General features: G+C 35.5%; 1 protein-coding gene across 2 annotated transcripts in view; it reads right to left on the bottom strand.

The window, feature by feature from the left end:
• Positions 1-19,205, bottom strand: part of CPS1 (carbamoyl-phosphate synthase 1, mitochondrial) — a 196,055-nt gene that overhangs the window by 147,924 nt on the left and 28,926 nt on the right. The window contains exon 1 of one of the 2 annotated variants that reach the window (XM_011966549.1): positions 10,523-10,755. The exons of the other annotated variant lie outside the window; for it this stretch is intronic. Coding sequence (XP_011821939.1) covers positions 10,523-10,540 — 18 coding nt within the window. The 5' untranslated portion in view covers positions 10,541-10,755. Of the gene's footprint in view, positions 1-10,522; positions 10,756-19,205 lie in introns of those variants that run through there. 2 annotated transcript variants of the gene reach the window in all.

Below are 19,205 nucleotides of genomic sequence, written 5' to 3'. Positions count from 1 at the left end.
TTTTCCACAAATACATTTCCAAATCAGAAGAGTCTAATCTATTTGAAAAGTTCAGTAACTACACTCATCAAAAACTGTATTACTTAACAATAGAACAGGCCATTTGTACATGGATTTTATCACTTTGCCCAACTTTTAGCTAAATCACTCCATGCCTTTACGCAAATCATTAAGTTGCCTTCAGAATCAACTTTCCTATCAATGGAAAGAATTATAAAGTGGTAACCCTTACCAAGATATATTACACTTTTAATAAAATGTTTAAAGTCTACAAGTTGAAAACAGTTACAAGCTTAAATTCACTACAATTTACTACAGGAAACATGAAATGCATAAGAAGAGAAGACTAATCTGGTGACAAGATTTGAAAATGCTTTTGACTAAAAATGTCTAGCATTATATTGTGTGTATATCTCAAGCTGAAATGGAATAGAATTGAACTGACATGGAGCAATGAATGGGCAATAAAATGGGGATAGAATAAATGCAGTTAAGATGAAACCAAATGGAATCTGTATTTTATGCATCCTCATCTATCTCCACAATACAGTCACTTATTATCAGGATGTCTAACCTGGTTTCTACTTCTAATGTGAAGTAAGACATTCTGTCTTACTTCTGGTGGAAGTATTGATTAAGTAGTGAAGAGTAAGCAAAAATATTCTGGGATGCTATCTTCACAGACTTTTTCTTCTTTTTGTCAGATTCAAAGGAAAATGCAGGCTGAGATGAATCCCTCATTGTTTTCTCTCAAGATGCTAATGTTATGGCTTAAGCAACTCTAATGCATTAAGTCCAACAACCAAGAGAAGGCAAATGAAAAAACCTTTCCCAAATTGCATAAACCTGACTGGAGAAAACAAATGGTGCAGGTTGACCCTCTGGTTATTAAAGAGGTAGACTCTAAAATAGGTTTATTCTGGCAGAGCCTTAAAAAGGAAGACAATATTTTGAACTAGTTGCAAGAGAAAGTGGAAATTATTCTTGGTTTTCTGGTCTTTTCTCTCTGAATCAACTCAATTTGATGTCTAAATGACGTTTTTTTTTTCCACCTACTAAGTGCTAAGCCTTAGAAGATTGAAAAATGATTAAGGCTTGGTTCCTATGTTTAAAGAAATGAGAAGAATCAAAGACATATAAAATTAGCTCCAGAGAGAGTTATTTCTTTCTCATGATTGTCCTAACACTAGCTTTATATTCCCAGTTCTATCTTCGCTACAACTCCCTTTAAAAATCTTAATGGGGACATTTCACCAGCTTGCATTCAAATATGCATAAAGCTAAACATATAACAATCTCCTCCCCCCCAAAAAGCACTCCACATTCCAAATTTACTCAGGACACTACTATTTTCTCAATAACCCATGCTGTAAAAGTTAACATTTTTTAATTCATCCTTTTGTTTCTTGTCTCATATTCAGTTAGCCACAATGTCCTGTCAAATTTTCCTCATGAATTTACTCCAAAAAAAAAAAGTCGTCTCGATTTCTACTACTAACTGCACCCTATTTCAAATCCTCTTGACCTTTTTCTATTATAGTCAGAAATAAATAGGAAAATAGAGATCTGCCTCCCCCACACCCATGAACTTGGAGCTAAATGAATAACAGTATAGTAGATGCCATTGCAATGGCTTCCTGGTTCACAAGGTTCACAACTGAGATCCCCAGACTTGGCACTGTTTCTGCCTTTCCTAAGGCACTATTGTTTGGTTAATCCAGCCCTTCTTTGAACTATCTTGGTGTATTTCTGATAAATTACCTTTTCTTTGACTTACTGATTTCCATTACTTTCAACCAGAAGAACCTTAACCAATACAAAAAGAAATAAGATTGAGCATTCAATGAATTAAATCAATACATAAGAGGAGATAGTCTCTCAAATGTGTAATATTTTACTTAAAATATTACCAAAAAAGCTTAATTGTGCTGTTGACACACAGAAATCGTGTATAAGTGTAAAACAACTTTCTATGGGGATCTAAGGTAGTTCTGGGTACATCAGAGAGATTGCAATTGGGTCACTAAAAAAGTTTCTGTTTCCTATGGTGGGGTAAATATGTTTTATCTGATCACGAGGCAACCTAGATAAAATGTGCCTCAAGATCATCACCTTCCATTTGTTCTAATTATATGCCCACTAAATAAGTAATTGAGTACTACTTCAAGTCTCCACAGACAGGGTGACTTGTGTTGAGGATGTAAGCACTTTAAAGAGACAGCTTCTATTTTAAATTAACAATATCCTTATGTATTCGGTTACTGCAAACCTCATACCAAGAGTCCTATCATTCCTAAGAACACCAATAAATGCAAGCTTATGGTCCTCAAATGCTAGGGAACATAACATTAAGTGTCATTAATTCACAAGGAAAATATCAGTCTCTGAGCCCCTGATGCAACCTTCTCCCACTCCACTACATCAAGTTTTAAAGCTGTATGACTGCCTCTCCCCCACAAAAATTTGTTTATTCATTTATTTTTCAGTCTTTTTTTTATCTGTCAAGAATATATTAGGTAAAGAAGTATCATGGGTACAAAGATGGACAGTAACAAATAATTTATTAATATTATGCTAGTAAACATAACAAAGAACAAATAGAAGGTTCTATTAAGACACTCAAAAAGGGACTTATCCTGGTCAGGGGTATCAGGAAACACTTCCTGAGGAAACTGCATTAAAGTTGGACCTGAAAGATGGCCCCAGGTTACCCCTTCGAAATCTATTTTTCTGTCGTCACCAGTTTAATATTTAATAGAACTTTCAACACTTCTCTCATGTTCAAAATCTCTACCCACTAAGACAATGATTAAACTGAGGTGACATCTTTAGGGACCACTAGACTAGGTGATCTCTTAGATCCCTTGTAGATCTAAAGATCTCATGATTAGTTTTCAATATGTGCATAATGTTCCATCTTATGGGAGTTCTGCAATTAGCTGGAGGTCCCTTATATTTTTCTATGTAAGAAAAGTAAATTGCAAAGAAATGTATGTGACTGGCCTCCATTTCTAGGAGAATGAACAACTTAGTATAGGGTTTTGTTTATATAGTGTCTTATGAACATAGAGAAATATGTGGAGAAGTATACCAAGATATTAATAATGGTTCCTTAAGGGAAAGAAAAAAGGTAGAAGGAAATATAGAAGAGGAAAAAAGGCTGTTGAGTAACTTAAAAATATCAAGGCTTAATTTTAATAAAAATTCAAAGACACATATGCCATCTAATTGTGTTTTTTGCCATTACTTTTAATGCCAAAAACAATTACTTTTGCACCAACGTAATATTTCTGCAAATCTGTAAAAATTGAAAATAGAGATTTTGGCATTTACCAAATAGAAATGACATGGATAAATGACAGTATTGATTGATTAGTGACAAGATTATAGCAATTTGTATCATTATTATCTGTTTTCATTTCAATACTATGCTTGCAATTGAGTAATGTTTAAATCTTTATGATTTTTAAATACAATCTGTGCTACCTATTCAAAGGCTCTCTCGAATTCAGCTTCATTCTCCCTCTTCAGTTTCCTACTGCTTCCCAAATGTATCCACCAAGCACTTTTTATCAGTAACCTCTAGTTTTATGGCTCTTGTGATAGATTTCAGGGTGTGTGGGGCAGGGGCGGCAGGGAAGTAAGGAAAGAAAAATGTCTTTGAATTCTGCTATGCAGCAGGTCCCATGTTAGGTGCTTTTCATTCATAAATCCATTTAGTCTTTTCAGTATGTTAAAATGGACATGTTACCGCCTTCTCTCTTTTACAGATAAGAAAACTGAGTTGAGTAACTTCCTTGAGTCCATGGCACCAAAGGAATAAAGCTGGAATTTTCACCCATGACAGCCTATTTATAAAACTCACTCTTTTTTTTTTTTTTTTACTATTATTATACTTTAAGTACTGGGATACATGTGCAGAATGTGCAGGTTAGTTACATAGGTATACATGTGCCACGGTAGTTTGCTGTACCCATCAACCCATCATCTACATTAGGTATTTCTCCTAATGCTATCCCTCCTCTACCCCTCCACCCCATGACAAACCCCATTGTGAGATGTTCCCCTCCCTGTGTCCATGTGTTCTCATAGTTCAACTCCCACTTATGAGTGAGAACATGTAGTGTTTGGTTTTCTGTTCCTGTGTTAGTTTGCTGAGAATTATGATTTTCAGCTTCATCCATGTCCCTGCAAAGGACATGAACTCATCCCTCATTCTTTACCCACCACACTTTGTCCTCTGCCTCCCTTTCCATGCTTGTCTCCCATTAGTTCCCCAATGGACTCTTCACTGCGGTCATACCAGTCATGTGGGACTGTTTGCATTTTCTAGTACGTGCCATTCTTTTCTCTCACCCAGGCTCCTTTTCCCAACCTTGCCCTTGTCCTTGTCTTTCTCTTTCTCCTACAGGGGCTCCTTCTTCTCCTTCCTCCTCTCTTTCCCTCTCTCTCTCTCTCTCTCTCTCTCCATTTTACTTTGCTTGGAATGTACTACTCCTACTCTACCTGTATATTAAGCAAATTTCTATTTGTTTCCTAAGGCTCAGCCCAGCTATCCTCTCCTGCAAGCCATCGCTGGTATGACATCTCCAAATAGACTCAAGAGCTTCCTCTGTGCTCCCATTATGCCTACTCTTAGACCTCTATTGTGTCCCTTATCACTGCCAAAATTATTTGATTATTTAGCCACCAGCTCACTAAACTTTTACCTTCCCCACTCTAACTGTCAGTCATCATCATGCAGAAGCTATAAGTTCTTTATAATTTCAAAGCCTCATGCAGGACCTGGAAGACATGAAAAATTTAATAAATGCATGCTAAATGAATGAATAAATTAATTGTTCCTTGAGTTTAGTACACAAATCCAGAGTAATTTAGAGAGGACAGGTGAGTGAACAAGACAGAATGAACATGATAGTTTGAGCTGTTCTTAAAACACAGCATAGTCTCTCAAGTAAGTTAATTATCTGAAGAGGTTTTGCATCAGAATGATTAGCTGGAAAGTACAAAAGTTCAGAGAAATTATATGTGCTTATATATACTAAGTTTTACATGGTGTGCCTGTAGAAGCTGAAGCCTAACTCAGCGATACTCAGCCATACCAAAGATTTCCTTGTCCTTGGTGTGGCACAGAAGCTGGGATAATAGGTATTTCAGTGACCCAAGTAGAAAAATGACTGATGATGACGAGAGACTCCTTCATTCTTATCACTATAGGAAAGGAGGATCCTCTATCCCCTTCCAATAAAAATTAGATTTAATTTCCTGTCTGTTCAGTGGATGAGACCTGAGAATTGAATTTGAATAAATAGAGATTTTAAAAACTGATACTTCTTACTTTACCAGATTTGGTGTAAGTTAGGACTACTGGATTCCAAGCAACACAAAAGTACACTCAACAACTTAAATAAGAAACACTGAATGAGGTTTTGCATGAAAGAACAGCCAAAAAATAAAGCCTTGGAACCAACAAGAACTAGTAAAGCTCTGAGATTCTAGGAAACAGGAGTCAATGACCTTTTCAGAGTGCCATCTTTGAGCTGAATTCACTCCAATTATTTTCTTGTTACTCAACCTAACAGAGAATCTGATTGGTCCAGCATGGTCCAATATATCCATGAATTAGCTAAGGGAGATTGGAGTACTTTTAGGTACAGCCCCACTAAGACTCCAATCAAATAAGGATGACAAGTTCCCCATAGAAATACTGGGATACAGAAACCATAAAATGAGGTAACAGATAAATACATTTGGGATGACAAAAATAATATATCCACTACTGAATTTTAGTCCTACTTCACATTATTCTAGTGTAAGCTCCATGGAGACAGGAACTTTGATTAGTCTTGTTTCCTACTATATCCTCCTCACTATAATATTAACTAGCATACAGTAAGCATTCAATAAATATTAGTTAAGTTAAGTTAATACCTTGTTTCTAAATAAATTGCCCATTGGTTACACTAGGGCAATTTACCATGTAGGTTCCAGAAAGAAAAATATGTACAGTCAGTAAATATTTATAAAACTAAAACTATAGAAAAAAATCAAAGCCTGGGGCAGATTCAAACTGAGAACCCTGAATGGTCAGAGACCCATAAGAGGGCTCCAGAGGTTTATAAAAGATAAAGAGCATAGTACATATTAGAAGAAAGGCATGGGGAAGCTGGGAGAAGGGAAGTTATGTTCATTGAGTGCCTGCATTCTAACAACTGTTCTGGTAGGCGCTTTTGCATATATTGTTTTATTAATATGGTATACCAAAACTTTGGGGAATATACAAAAAGTAATGACCATCATAGAATGCAGACTGTATTTCCCTCATAGTCATCTGTATGGCTAGCCCTTGACCTCAGGTACCCTCCACTAAGCACATATTTGATTTGCACAATTAAGCCATTGCTTCTAGTAAAGAGCAAAGGGTCAGCATTGCTGGTCAAAGAAACGTCACTCTTTCCAGTTCATCTCTGCCTCACCTTCAGGCACACCCACTGCAGGAAATAATGCCAAGCACTTTATATGTGCCTGCATGAGCATTCATTCTTTGGATTAAATAATGTGTACACGTGGGCACAGAGTATAGAATAAAAGACACTGGAGATTCGGAAAAGTGGGAGAGTAGGGAGGTGAGAGAGGAGAAATTGGTTAGCAGGTACAATGTACATTACGTAGGTAATGGTTACACTAAACCCATGGATATATTGCACCATTATGCAATATATCCATGGAACAAAACTGCACTTGTACCTCATACATCTATACAAAAAATTTAATAAAGTGTGCAAACACCACAACCAACTTACCTTTTCGGGTTCTTCCTTCTCCAGTATCCCCCAAAGTTGTTAGCAACAAACTACTCACTCTGTCCTAAAATAAAGTCTGCTGGTTTAAGCCAGTGAAGAAGATATTTCCAGTTGGTTCTCTATACTGACAGTGAGGTCCAGAAAAAACATAAAGAACTTCACATTACCTCGCCCATGCTTATTTTACAGATGACAAAACAGAAGCTTAGATAAGAAAAGAGAATTGCCCAATATCTCACAGCTAGTTAGTGTTAGGGCCAGGACTTTAACCTGGATCTCCCATTTTCTAATTCAGTTCTTTTCTTATTTCACCAGAGTTTGCTCAGATGTTGGAATTCCATGGTAGCTTTAAGTTGTTTACAATAAATAATGGATTAACTGTCTTAATTATGGATTAATATAATTTTTTCACTTAATTTAATTATTGATCTCTGTCAGAACATTTTTCACAATCAAGTGATTTCCAATACAACAGAGCACTTTATCTGCTCATAAGAACCCAAGACCAAATCACAGATTTATCATGAGGTATTTTAATTTGGAGGTGCTCTTTTTGTATTTGAGGTCTCACCAAGATGGTAGTATGCTCTTTCTAATTGTGTAAGATGGTGATGAGGTCCATGAAACCAAGAAGTGATAGCAATTGTCCACTATTATGTCTGGAGATTTTTTAGATCGATACAACCTCAACTATTCAGATAAGGATGTTCCTTGGTAGCCAATCCAATAGCACCATCTGGTTGACAGAAGCAAAGGCAAGCAACAGAAACTATGAGTCCAGAATAAGTTGTTACGATTCCAGAGTATCTCACTCACATTTTAGATTCAAAATTTAGAAACTATAAGTCCAGAATAAATTGTTATGATTCCAGAATATCTCACTCACATTTTAGATTCAAAATTTATGGAATGAAAATGTAATTCTCTTGGCCTTTTTCTTTAATTATCATATCAGTTACATTTCTCACTTGCAAACAACAAAATCTACTCTGGCTAAACTTAAAAAAAAAATTCTTAAAATAACACTTAACTACACCAAAGCTTGATCCTTAAAATACAAGAATGATAAATTGGACTTTATCAAAACTTAAAAATTTGACTTCAAAGACATTGTTAAGAACATGAAAACATAAAACACCGACTGGCAGAAAATATTTGTAAATCATATTACTGGTAAAGACATGTATCCAGAATATATCAAGAACTTTGGTGATCTGCAGATGGTCTCCCTGAAGTATTCAACACTCGCATGTGAAGAAGTTACCCAAGGCTAGAAAAAGAACCACCTAGAAAGATCAGAGGGAACAGAAAGACTAAAAGACCTAATTCACAGAGTATTAGAGTCAGAGGAGCTGTGCTTCAATAGTGGGAAATAATTAGCCATAGTCTATATATGAGTCTGATTCCACCTAAGAAGTTATAAGAGCAAGATCCAAAAGGCTCAAACTGTTACCAAGTAATTAGCTGTGACCTATAACAAAACTCAAGGATATTTATTATAAAACAAAAATCTCTAGCGTCAAATAAATCAGTGTCTGACATCAATAAAAAATTACCAGGCATACAAAGAAGCAGGATATATTCATAATGTGGAGAAAAATAAGTCAATCAAAACTAACCCAGAACTGACCCAAATTTTAGAATTGACAAGGAAATTAAAGTAGTTATTATGACTGAATTTCATAGGTAAAAACAGTTAAGTAGAGTCATGAGAGATATTTTTAAAAACAAGCATTGAACTTATGGAGATAAAAACTACAATGTCTGATATTAAAAATCTGCTGGATGGGATTAACTCCAAAGTATATATTGCAGAAGAAAAGAGCAGTGAACTCAAACACATAGCAATGGAAACTGTAAAAGGAAACATGAAAAGGAAAAAATTTTTTTAAAAAATAAACAAAGGAATAGTAAACTGTTAGGCAACTTCAAGTGGTCCAATATATGACTCCCCAAAAGGGAGAAATTAAGGAACAGAAAACTATGTGAAAATCAGTGGTTAAAATCTTCTAACTTTCATAAAAACTATAAACCAATAGTAGAAGCAAGCTCAATGTTCCTCAAGCACAGGAAACATAAAGAAAATGACACCAAGGAATATTATAATAAAATTGCCCAAAACCATTAATAAAGAGAAAAATCTTGAAAATTGAGAAAAAAGGAAACATGTAGAAAGAAAAAAGATGAGGATGAAAGGATGATTAAGGATTAAGGATAAACATATTTAAACTACTAGAAAAAAAAAATCTGTCAATCTAGGATTCTATAACAAGGAAATCTTTCAAAAACTTAGCCATTAGAGAAACACAAGTTGTAGCTACCATGAGATGATATTACCTATCTATAAGAATGATTACGATTCGAAAGACTAGCCATGGCAAATGTTGGTGAGGTCTTCAAAGAATTGGAACTCCTATACGCTGCTGGTGGGAATATAAAATGTTACAACCACTTTGGTAAACAATTTTTAAGCTTCATAAAAAGCCTAACATACACTCACCACATGATCCACCCATTGGATCCCCGTTTTCCCCCAAGAGAAATGACAACATATGCCCATAAAACATTTGCACACTAATGCTCTTAGCAGCTTTATTTTTTAGTAGCTAGAAACAAACCCAAATATTCTGATATTCATACAGATGAGTGAGTAAAAAATATTGTAGTACATTCGCACCATGGAATACTCAGCAATGAAAATAAATGAGCCATTGATTGCCAAACACAACAACGTGGAGGAACCTCAAAATAATTATGTTTGGTGAAAGAAACTAGACAAAAAGATAATTCATACTGTAGGACTCCATTTACATAAAGTGTTAGAATTCAAACTAATCTATAGTGACAGAAATAGATCAAGAGTCAACTAGAGACAGAGAGGGTAGGCAAAAAGGAGAGATAATGAAAAAGCATTAAGAAACGTTGAGTGTGCATGTTCTCACTTATAAGTGGGAGTTGAACAATGAGAACACATGGACACAGGGAGGGGAACATCACACCCTAGGGCGCGTCAGGAGGTGCGGGCAAAGGGAGGGAGAGCATTAGGACCAATACCTAAAGCATGTGGGGCTTAAAACCTAGATGACAGGTTGATAGGTGCAGCAAACCACCATGGCACATACATACCTATGTAATAAACCTGCATGTTCTGCACATGTATCTCAGAACTTAAAGTAAAATAAAATAAAGAAACATTGGGTGTGATGGATAGATTAACTATCTTGACTCTGGCAATAGTTTCACAGATATATACACGTAAACGTGCATCAAATTAAATACTTTATAAGTACAATTTATTGGATGTCAATTATACATTAATAAACTTTTAAAATATCTGTGTTATATATTTATCAAAATTATATAAATTCAGCAAAATCAATACCGAGGCATATATCACCATCTTAGGATAAACTGGAATACATGAATAAATCAGAAATTTGATTTAAAAATATAAGTAAATAAACAGTGGTGGTTTGTATTTCTCAGAACTTATCTGAGGAATATAACAATAAGCTTATAGATGTGTTTCCAGGAACATGACAGAGACAGGCTGATGAGAAAACCACAGCTACCAGAGCTGCCTCTGAGCACCGTATGCTGGAACGCAACTCTGATTATATCACTACAACCCAGAGCAATGCCATTTTTCCATTAGAAACTTTTGCACAAATTATTCCCCGCCCTCCCCCCCCGCCCCTGCCCCCGCCAAAGTCAAATACCTCTTCCAACATTTGCATCAGGAAAATGCAAACTTCACTGCTCTCTCATACTGGATGCTTTTGAACTGAAGTTTCAATTGGGTTCATCTGACTGGTGGGGCTTGGGTCATGTGCCTGTATCTAGATGGAAGCAAGGCTGGGAATTCAAGTTCAAAATCCATGTAGGGCAGGAAATACTCATAATGTGTCAGTTTCTCCATCATTTCTGAAGGCCATTTAGAAGATAATGGGTAACTACAAATAATGATAGTTGCCAATTACAATAATGATTCAGAATGAGACCTATGCCAAACTACTAATATTTCTTTAAGCATCACTTACTAGGACAGAAATTTTGTACACTTCAGTATTTCAAACTTTAAATGCAACACTTTTTTAATGTTTATTATTGATACTAAAGAGATGAATTATAGTTTCACTTTCAGAATGGCATCAAAAGAATATGAAATATATTAGGAATACTTTAGATACACATAGTCCATTCATTTTTAAAGAATTTTCATATAACTTATCTGTAGTTTTAGAAAGTGGGATTACACCTTGGGCAAAATGCAATCAGGTCTCCAGAAGCTGAATTAAAGTATTAAATAGCAACTCTGGTAAGGCAAAATTAATAATTAATGTGTAAAAGATGGGACAGTTATACAAAGAGCAAGGAACAACTTGGCACAAGTTGATAAACACGTCAAATTTTCTACAGAAACTCATGGAGAAACTTAAGATTGTATTCTGATTTTGTAAGACCATTTCAGAAGAAAATCTTAACTCTGCTGGTTTCACTCACATAATTGATGACAGAAGGGTAGGAACTAAAGATGTTTTTAAAGCTTTCATTTGGAATTAACAAAAACTTTAAAAAACACAAGAGGAGAAAATTTTGAGGTTACGATAATAAGCTGAATTTGTTAAATTTAGATTGAAAGGGCCTGCAGGTCACCCACCTGGAAAGGTTCAGCATTCAGAAATGTTGGTTGGGAATTTAGGAAACATGAAATTGTCAGTGTCAGTTCTCAATCTTTATTTTGTTTGTATTTTGTAATAATGAGAATTTAGTTCAGAAAAAAAAATTGCTGAAGCTTAAATAAGTTAGAAACTTAGTTCTCTCACACATCTGTTAAGTACAGCAGTTGGGCAGCTATGAGGCTCCACAGAATAAGAGACCCTGTTCCTTTTCTGAAGTGACTTCCTTTCCCAAGGTCCAACATGGTTGCTGGTGCCTCAGCCATCATATCTGTATTCCAGTCATCTAGAAAAAAGAAAGAAGAAAAAATAGCAAGCCATTCCCTTTGGAGACACTTTCTATAAGCTGCACATTACTTTCACCTTCATTCCATTGGCCAGAACATAGTAAATGGCCATATCTATCTACAAGAATGGTTGGGAAATATAGTCTTTATTCTAACCACCCATCTATCTACTTGAAAAAGCTGGTCGTCTTTTACTAAGGAAAAGAGAGAGCAGATATTGAGCAACAATTAACATTTAGCTAACATACCCAGGACAAATGGCTCTAGCAACACTATCTCTCCCACTAAAGAAATTAAATGGCAGTAACAGCATCATCATAGAGATCGCTGCAAATCTAGTCTAATTTACAAAACTAGAAACTCATAATATTTGGTACCTTGAGAAATATTAGTGACAAATCTCTGGCAAGACACAACAGACAACATACGAAAATGTCAGGGCATCAAGACTATATAGAACCATGTATGGTTCTTAAACTATATGGCATTTAAACTATCATAGCATTGCCATCAGCAATCTACAGCTACTAATCACTTTTTATAGGGGAAAATGAACAAATTTCAGTCACATAGATAGCATGTATAATGGCCTGGGTCTGATATAACATTATGACATGAAATTAGAAATGGTAGCTAACAGTTAACAAAGGTATAAAACTCTAATTTTGGATGACCACTTCATTGGTCAGTTCAAACTACAGCATAGCCATAAGAGTTTTGACAAATTATTTAAGACATCCTTCTGAGAACTTTATGCTGTTTTATATCACACATTTCTCTAGGAAAAAATTCAAAAGCTACATGCTCTGATTATTCAGATACAAAAAGAAAACTGGAAGAAACAGCAATCAGAAAGAAGAAAAAAGGCTCAACTCTGTAAATGGAATAACTGCTATCATTTTTCTTTGCCATTACCTTGACAATAAAAGGGTTCTATGGAGGCTCCTGATTTATGGTCCTTTCAGGCAGTCACTGCTGAACAAAGCCACATTGATTTCCTGGATTCAAGGTGGGGCAGTTCAAGGCCACTAACAATTGCAATTCACACATCTATTGGTTAATATCTATGAATTGCATCTGACCCAGACCAAATTTATGAATGGGGCTGATCTTAGTCTATTTGTCTTATCATTGACAAACAGAAACCTTTACTTTACAATAAGTCATGAGCACGCCGTGGACTTCTGACCTATGCCTGTGCTAGCTCTCTGGTTTGGAAACCTTAAGACTCTCTTTGAAGATTATGCACCAATAAAGTATATTAGTCTTTGATACAACTAAACGTTTAACTGCTGAGAACAGTATGATTACAGCAAGACTAACTTAAAAGAACTCAGTGAAAAAGTTCGATGTGTTTATCTTGGGCTTTCCTTAGGTTAGTGTTATTAATAAAGTGGAATTATGAGGTCTTTATGAAATATTTCCTCCTTTATAAAACATCATATGGAAAATATGTAAAGAAATAAAATAGGGATATAGAAAAGACTAACCCAAAACTCAGCACCAATAGACATATATTAATATATGCATAAAGACAAAGAATAGAGACAGGAAAAGGACATTAGAAAAAAATCAAGCTAATATTTTAATAAATAACTGATATAGAATAAGAGAAGCCTGATATCATAGATGTGGTAAAGAGAAGAATTGGAAAAATATTGAAGAAACAAAGAAAAATTGAAGTCTTAACTATATAACTGGGGTAACTGGGGTCTATCATTTAAAAGCTTTCTGCAGAAGATAGCATGAGCTGAGTTGTGAAGGACAAGTAGGGACTGATAGAGAGAATAGCATATATAAAGATAGCAAGACCTGATCCAGTAGCCCATCTGGAGCACTGCATGAAAAGGATGAGGTAGGGGTATGAGGTGGAAATAACCAGAGTTCAAATCATCAGGTGCTTAATTCAGTAAGGCAGAGTTTAGTTTTGTCCTGAAGGCTCTACAGAACTACCGGAGTTTAAACAGAGAAGTAATGTGATGAGATATGCATGTTAGAAAAATCTCCAAAGCAAAGAGAAGAGCACATAGGAGTGTGGTCAGTGGAGACAGAAAGACAATAATATAGGTTAGAAGTGAAAAGGTTGTGAACTTAAAGACACTGGTAAAGAGGAAAAGGCAATTAAATTAAAGAGTTGTTTAGAAAATAGAAGGTGTAGGCATTGTGAATCAATTGGATGAGGTGGTGCGAGAGAAAGAATAAGAAAGAGAGAAGTAGAAGAAGTCATCAACCGAACTTAAACCCCACTGACAGCATTAGACAGATCATTGAGGCAGAAAACTAACCAAAAAATTCTGGACTTAAATATGACACTTGACAAATGATAACTAACAGATATCTACAAAATACTCCACCCAGTAACCATAGAATATACATCCTTCCCATCTACACACAGAACATACTCCAAGGTCAACCTCATGCTAAGCCATTCAAATTTATTGAATTTCAATAAATTCAAAAACATAGAAATACTCTCACGCCACAGTGGAATGAAACAGAAAGCAATCTCTCAAAACCATAAAATTACATGAAATTAATAACAACCTGCTCCTAAATGACTTTCTGGGTAAACAATGAAATTAAGGAAGAAATTTTTTTTCAATTTCCTTTAAATAAATGAAAACAGAGATACAACATACCAAAATCTCTGTGATGCAGCAAAAGCAATGTTATGACAAAAGATTATAGCACTAAATACCCACCTCATAAAGCTAGAAAGATCTCAAATTAATGATCTAACATCACACCTACAGGAACTAGAAAAAGATAAAGAAACTAACCCCACAGCTAGCAAAAGCAAAGAAATAACTAAAAGTCAGAGTGGAACTGAATGAGACTGAGACACAAAAATCTATATAAAGAAAAATCAACAAAACTAAAAGTGGGTTCTTTGAAAGAATAAACAAGATCAACAGACCACTAGCTAGATTAACAACAAAAAGAGAGAGATCCAAATAAGCACAATCAGAAACAACAAAAGTGACAGCACTGATCCCACAGAAATACAAAAGATTCTCAGAAACGACTATGAACACGTCTACATACACAAACTACGAAAGAAGAAATACATAAATTCCTAGAAACACACAGTCTACTGACATTTAATCAGAAAGAAATATTGAAACCCTTAACAGACCAATATCAAGTTCCAAAATTGATCAGTAATTTTAAAAAACCTACAAAGAAAAGCTCCACAGCAAATAGATTCACAGCAAAATTCTATTAGACATACAAAGAAGAGCTTGTTTCAATTCTTTAGAAATTTTTCCAAAAACAGAAAGAGGAAGGACTCCTTCCTAACTCATTCTATGAAGCCAGGATTCACCTGATACCAAAACCAGGCAAAGACACAAAGAAAAAAAAACTACAGGCCAATACTCCTGATCAACGTAAATACAAAAATCCTCAACATGATACTAGCAAATCAAATTCAACAGCATATTGAAAAGTTAATTCACCATGATGATGTAGCCTTCATTCCTAGGGTGTAAAGTTCATGCAATGTACACAAATCAATAAATTTGATTTACCACAGAAAGATAATTAACAACAAAAAACCTGATCATCATAAAAGAGGTAGAAAAAGCTTTAGACAAAATCCAACATCCCTTCATTATTTAAAAAAAAAAAAGAAAAATTCAACAAACTAGGCACTGAAGCAATGTACCTGAAAATAAGAAAAGTCATCTATGACAAATGTACAACCAACATCATACTAAACAGACCAAAAAAAAAAAAAAAAAAAAAAAAAAAAAGCATTTCCATTGAGAAGTGGAACAAGACAAGGATGCCCATTCTTACCATTCCAATTCAACATCGTCCTAGAAGTACCAGGCAGACTAATCAAGCAAGATAAGGGCATAAAAGGCATCCAAACAGGTAAAGAAGAAGTCAAATTATCTCTCTTCACTGACAATATGATTCTGTGCCTAGAAAACCCTAAAGACCCTGCCAAAGGCTTCTGGAACTGATAAACACCTTCAGTAAAGTTTCACAATACAAAATCAATGTACAAAAATCCATAGCATTTCTATATACCAATAATGTTCAAGCTCAGAGCCTAATCAAGAATGCAGTCTCATAGACAATAGCTACAAAAAAATAAAATACCTAGGAATACATCTACCCAAGAAGGTGAAAGAGCTCTACAAGGAGAACTACAAAACACTCCTCAAAGAAATCATAGGTGACACAAACAAATGGAATCGGATTGGAAGAATCAATATTATTTAAATGGCCACACTTCCCAAAGCAATCTACAGATTCAACACTATTCCTATCAATCAACCAATGTCATTTTTTACATAACTAGAAAAAACTATTCTACAATTCATACAGAACTAAGAAAGAGCTTGAGAAGCCAAAGGAATACTAAGCAAAAAGAACAAAGCTGGAAACATAACATCACCCAACTTAAAACTATACTATAAGGCTACAGCAACAAAAACAGCATGCTACTGCTACAAACACAGGTATATAGACCAATGAAACAGAATAGAGAGCCCAGAAACACAGCCACATACCTACAGCCGTCTGATCTTTGACAAAGTCAACAAAAACAAGCAATGGGGAAAGAACTTTCTATTCAATAAATGGTCCTGGTATATCTGACTACATATATGCAGAAGAAATGACACTGGACTCCTACCTTTCACCATATGCAAAAAGTAACTTAAGATGGATTAAAGATTTAATGTAAGACCTCAAACTATAAGAATCCTAGAACAAAGCCTAAGAAACACCATTCTGGACATTGGCCTTGGGAAAGAATGTATGACTAATTTCTCAAAGGCACTTGCAACAGAAACAAAAATTCACAAGTGGGACCTAATTAAACTAAAGAGCTTCTGCACAGCAAAAGAAACTATCAACAGAGTACACAGACAACCTACAGAATGGGAGAAAATATTTGCAAACTATGCATCCAACAAAGATCTACTATCAGGAATCTATGAGGAACTTCAACAATTCAACAGGCAAAAACCAACTTAACCCCATTAAACAGGCAAAATACATGGACAGACATTTCTCACAAGAAGACATACACCATATGTCTTCTCTTATGTCAGCAAACATGAAAAAATGCTCAACATAACTCAGAGAAATGCAAGTCAAAACCACAGTGAGATTCCATCTCACACCAGTAGGAATGGCTGTTATTAAAAAGTCAAAAACCAACAGATGCTGGAGAGGCTGTGGAGAAAAGGGAATGCTTATACACTATTGATGGGAATGTAAATTAACTCAGCTACTGTAGAAAGCAGTTTAGAGATTTCTCAAAGAACTCAAAGCAGAACTACCATTTGATCCAGCAATCCCATTATAGAGAGAGATATATACTACTGGAGGATATATATGTATCCAAAAGAAAATAAATTGTTCTACTAAAAAAGACACATGTGTACATGTGTTCAATGCAGCACTCTTCAGAATAGCAAAGACATGGAATCAACCTCGGTGCCCATTAATGGTAGATTGAACAAAGAAAATGTGCTACATATACACCATGGGATACTAAACAGCCATAAAAAAGAATGAAATCATGTTCTTTCCAGCAATGTGGATGCAGCTGGAGGCCATTATCGTAAATAAATAAATGCAGGAACAAAAAAAAACAAATACTGCATGTTCTTACTTTTAAGTGGCAGCTAAACATGGGTACTCATGAACATAAAGATGACAACAAGAGAAACTGGGGACTACTGGGAGGCATGGGGACAAGGGTTGGAAAACTGTTGGGTACTATGCTCACTATCTGGGTGATGGGATCATTTGTATCCCAAACCTCGGCATCACACAATATACCCATGTAACGAACCTGCACACGTAAAGTCTGAATCCAAAATAAAAGTTGAAAAAATAATAATAAAAGAAAAACATGAATAAATATTTGCACACATAAAAGTCACCATCCATGTTTCAGGCTTGAGAAACAATGCAGCTGGTTTTGTCATTCTCTGAAATGTGGTCTCTAGGAAAATGAAGAGAGCTAGGGGAAAATGGTAAGTTCACTTTTAATGATGTCCAACTTGAGCTGCCTGTGGTTGGCAAGGAAATAGCAGGAGGCAATTAATCGGTGAATCTGAAATTTGGCTCAATTTGGGGTTCAATGACTCATGTGGAACAAGACTTAAGAGAAATTCTTTAGAGAATGATATTGATGTGAATAAATTGATTGAGGATTATTGAAACCACAGTGTGTAAATGAGAAAAATATACAAGGTATATATGCTTGCAATTATAAAATATTTCAGTCGGTTTTGAGTTTAGTCTATAGTCCTCCCTCATGAAGGAATTGGTATTTACCCTCAACCAGGTGGATCCGGTAATAGCGCCTTTCTATGTTGTTCTAGGCATACCCCATTACCGTCCTTGTCTCATTAGGTTTGACCAGGAGTGTGATGTGAGCCTATTGCTGAGTCTTAAGCTTTGCTTATGAAGTTGTAAAAGTCTTTGAATACCGAGTCTCTCTTCATCAACTCCCATGGACATTTGCCCTATGATTCTGCTTTTTTCAACTGAGTCTTCTAGCTCCTAGATTCTTCTACTGAGATAGTCATTGTTTTCTAGCAAGGACTGTGCTTCTTTTCTTTCTTCATGATATTAGGTTGGTGCAAAAGTAATTGCGGTTTTAGCCACTATCAATGGTAAAAACCGCAGTTACTTTTGCACTAACCTATATGTTGATTGAAAATATTTTAGAGCCCTAATTACGGGATGAATTTCTTCCTTCTAGATGCTTCCTTTGCAATATGATTGTACTCCCTCAGAAATAGCTCATTTCAGAAAGCTGTCTGCTTTCTTCAGGCCAATACAACATGAATTACACTAAAAACACACTCTTAGGCAGAGTGAGTGGTGGCCTCCTGCTTCCAGACTTCTGTTGACCTAAAGAAGTTAACATGTGACCAATGGGAAAAAGCTCCCAAATGCCTTATATATGGGCCCCTATTCCTGTTTACTTTTAAGTAATGTAGAAGTGAGTCAGGAAAAAAAAAAGTCATCCTCCCAATTGTTCACTTTCTAAATTTATTTAGGATTGTGCAGACACACTAAATGATCCCAGTCACAATTGAGAAGGAAGTTTCCCTCCTCTTAATTTTTCTGCCAGTAAGAAATGGGTATGCCACAATGTACTTAGGTCCTCCAGAATGGGGTAGAACTGGGTTTGGAGCATCTGTTCGATCTTATACCAAAAGAAATATAGCTACCTTAACAGGACATACACCCTTTTCTAACAACTATGCAGTTGGAAAATCTATCCTTTATTTGCTTGTGACTCCAATGCACAACCCTTTGGAATCTAGATATAGAGTTAAGGTGTACTGTGTCAGATTGCCTGGAATCAGAGCTTGGCTCAGCAACTTATCAGCTGCACGACATTGAGCAACTTATTTAACCCTACTTTTACTCAATTTCTTCATCTGTAAAATGGG

Source organism: Mandrillus leucophaeus, unplaced genomic scaffold (genome assembly GCF_000951045.1).
Source record: "Mandrillus leucophaeus isolate KB7577 unplaced genomic scaffold, Mleu.le_1.0 Scaffold763, whole genome shotgun sequence".
Lineage (NCBI taxonomy): Eukaryota > Metazoa > Chordata > Mammalia > Primates > Cercopithecidae > Mandrillus > Mandrillus leucophaeus.
Note: the sequence above shows the minus strand (reverse complement) of the source record. Positions and strands in the feature narration are given on the sequence as shown.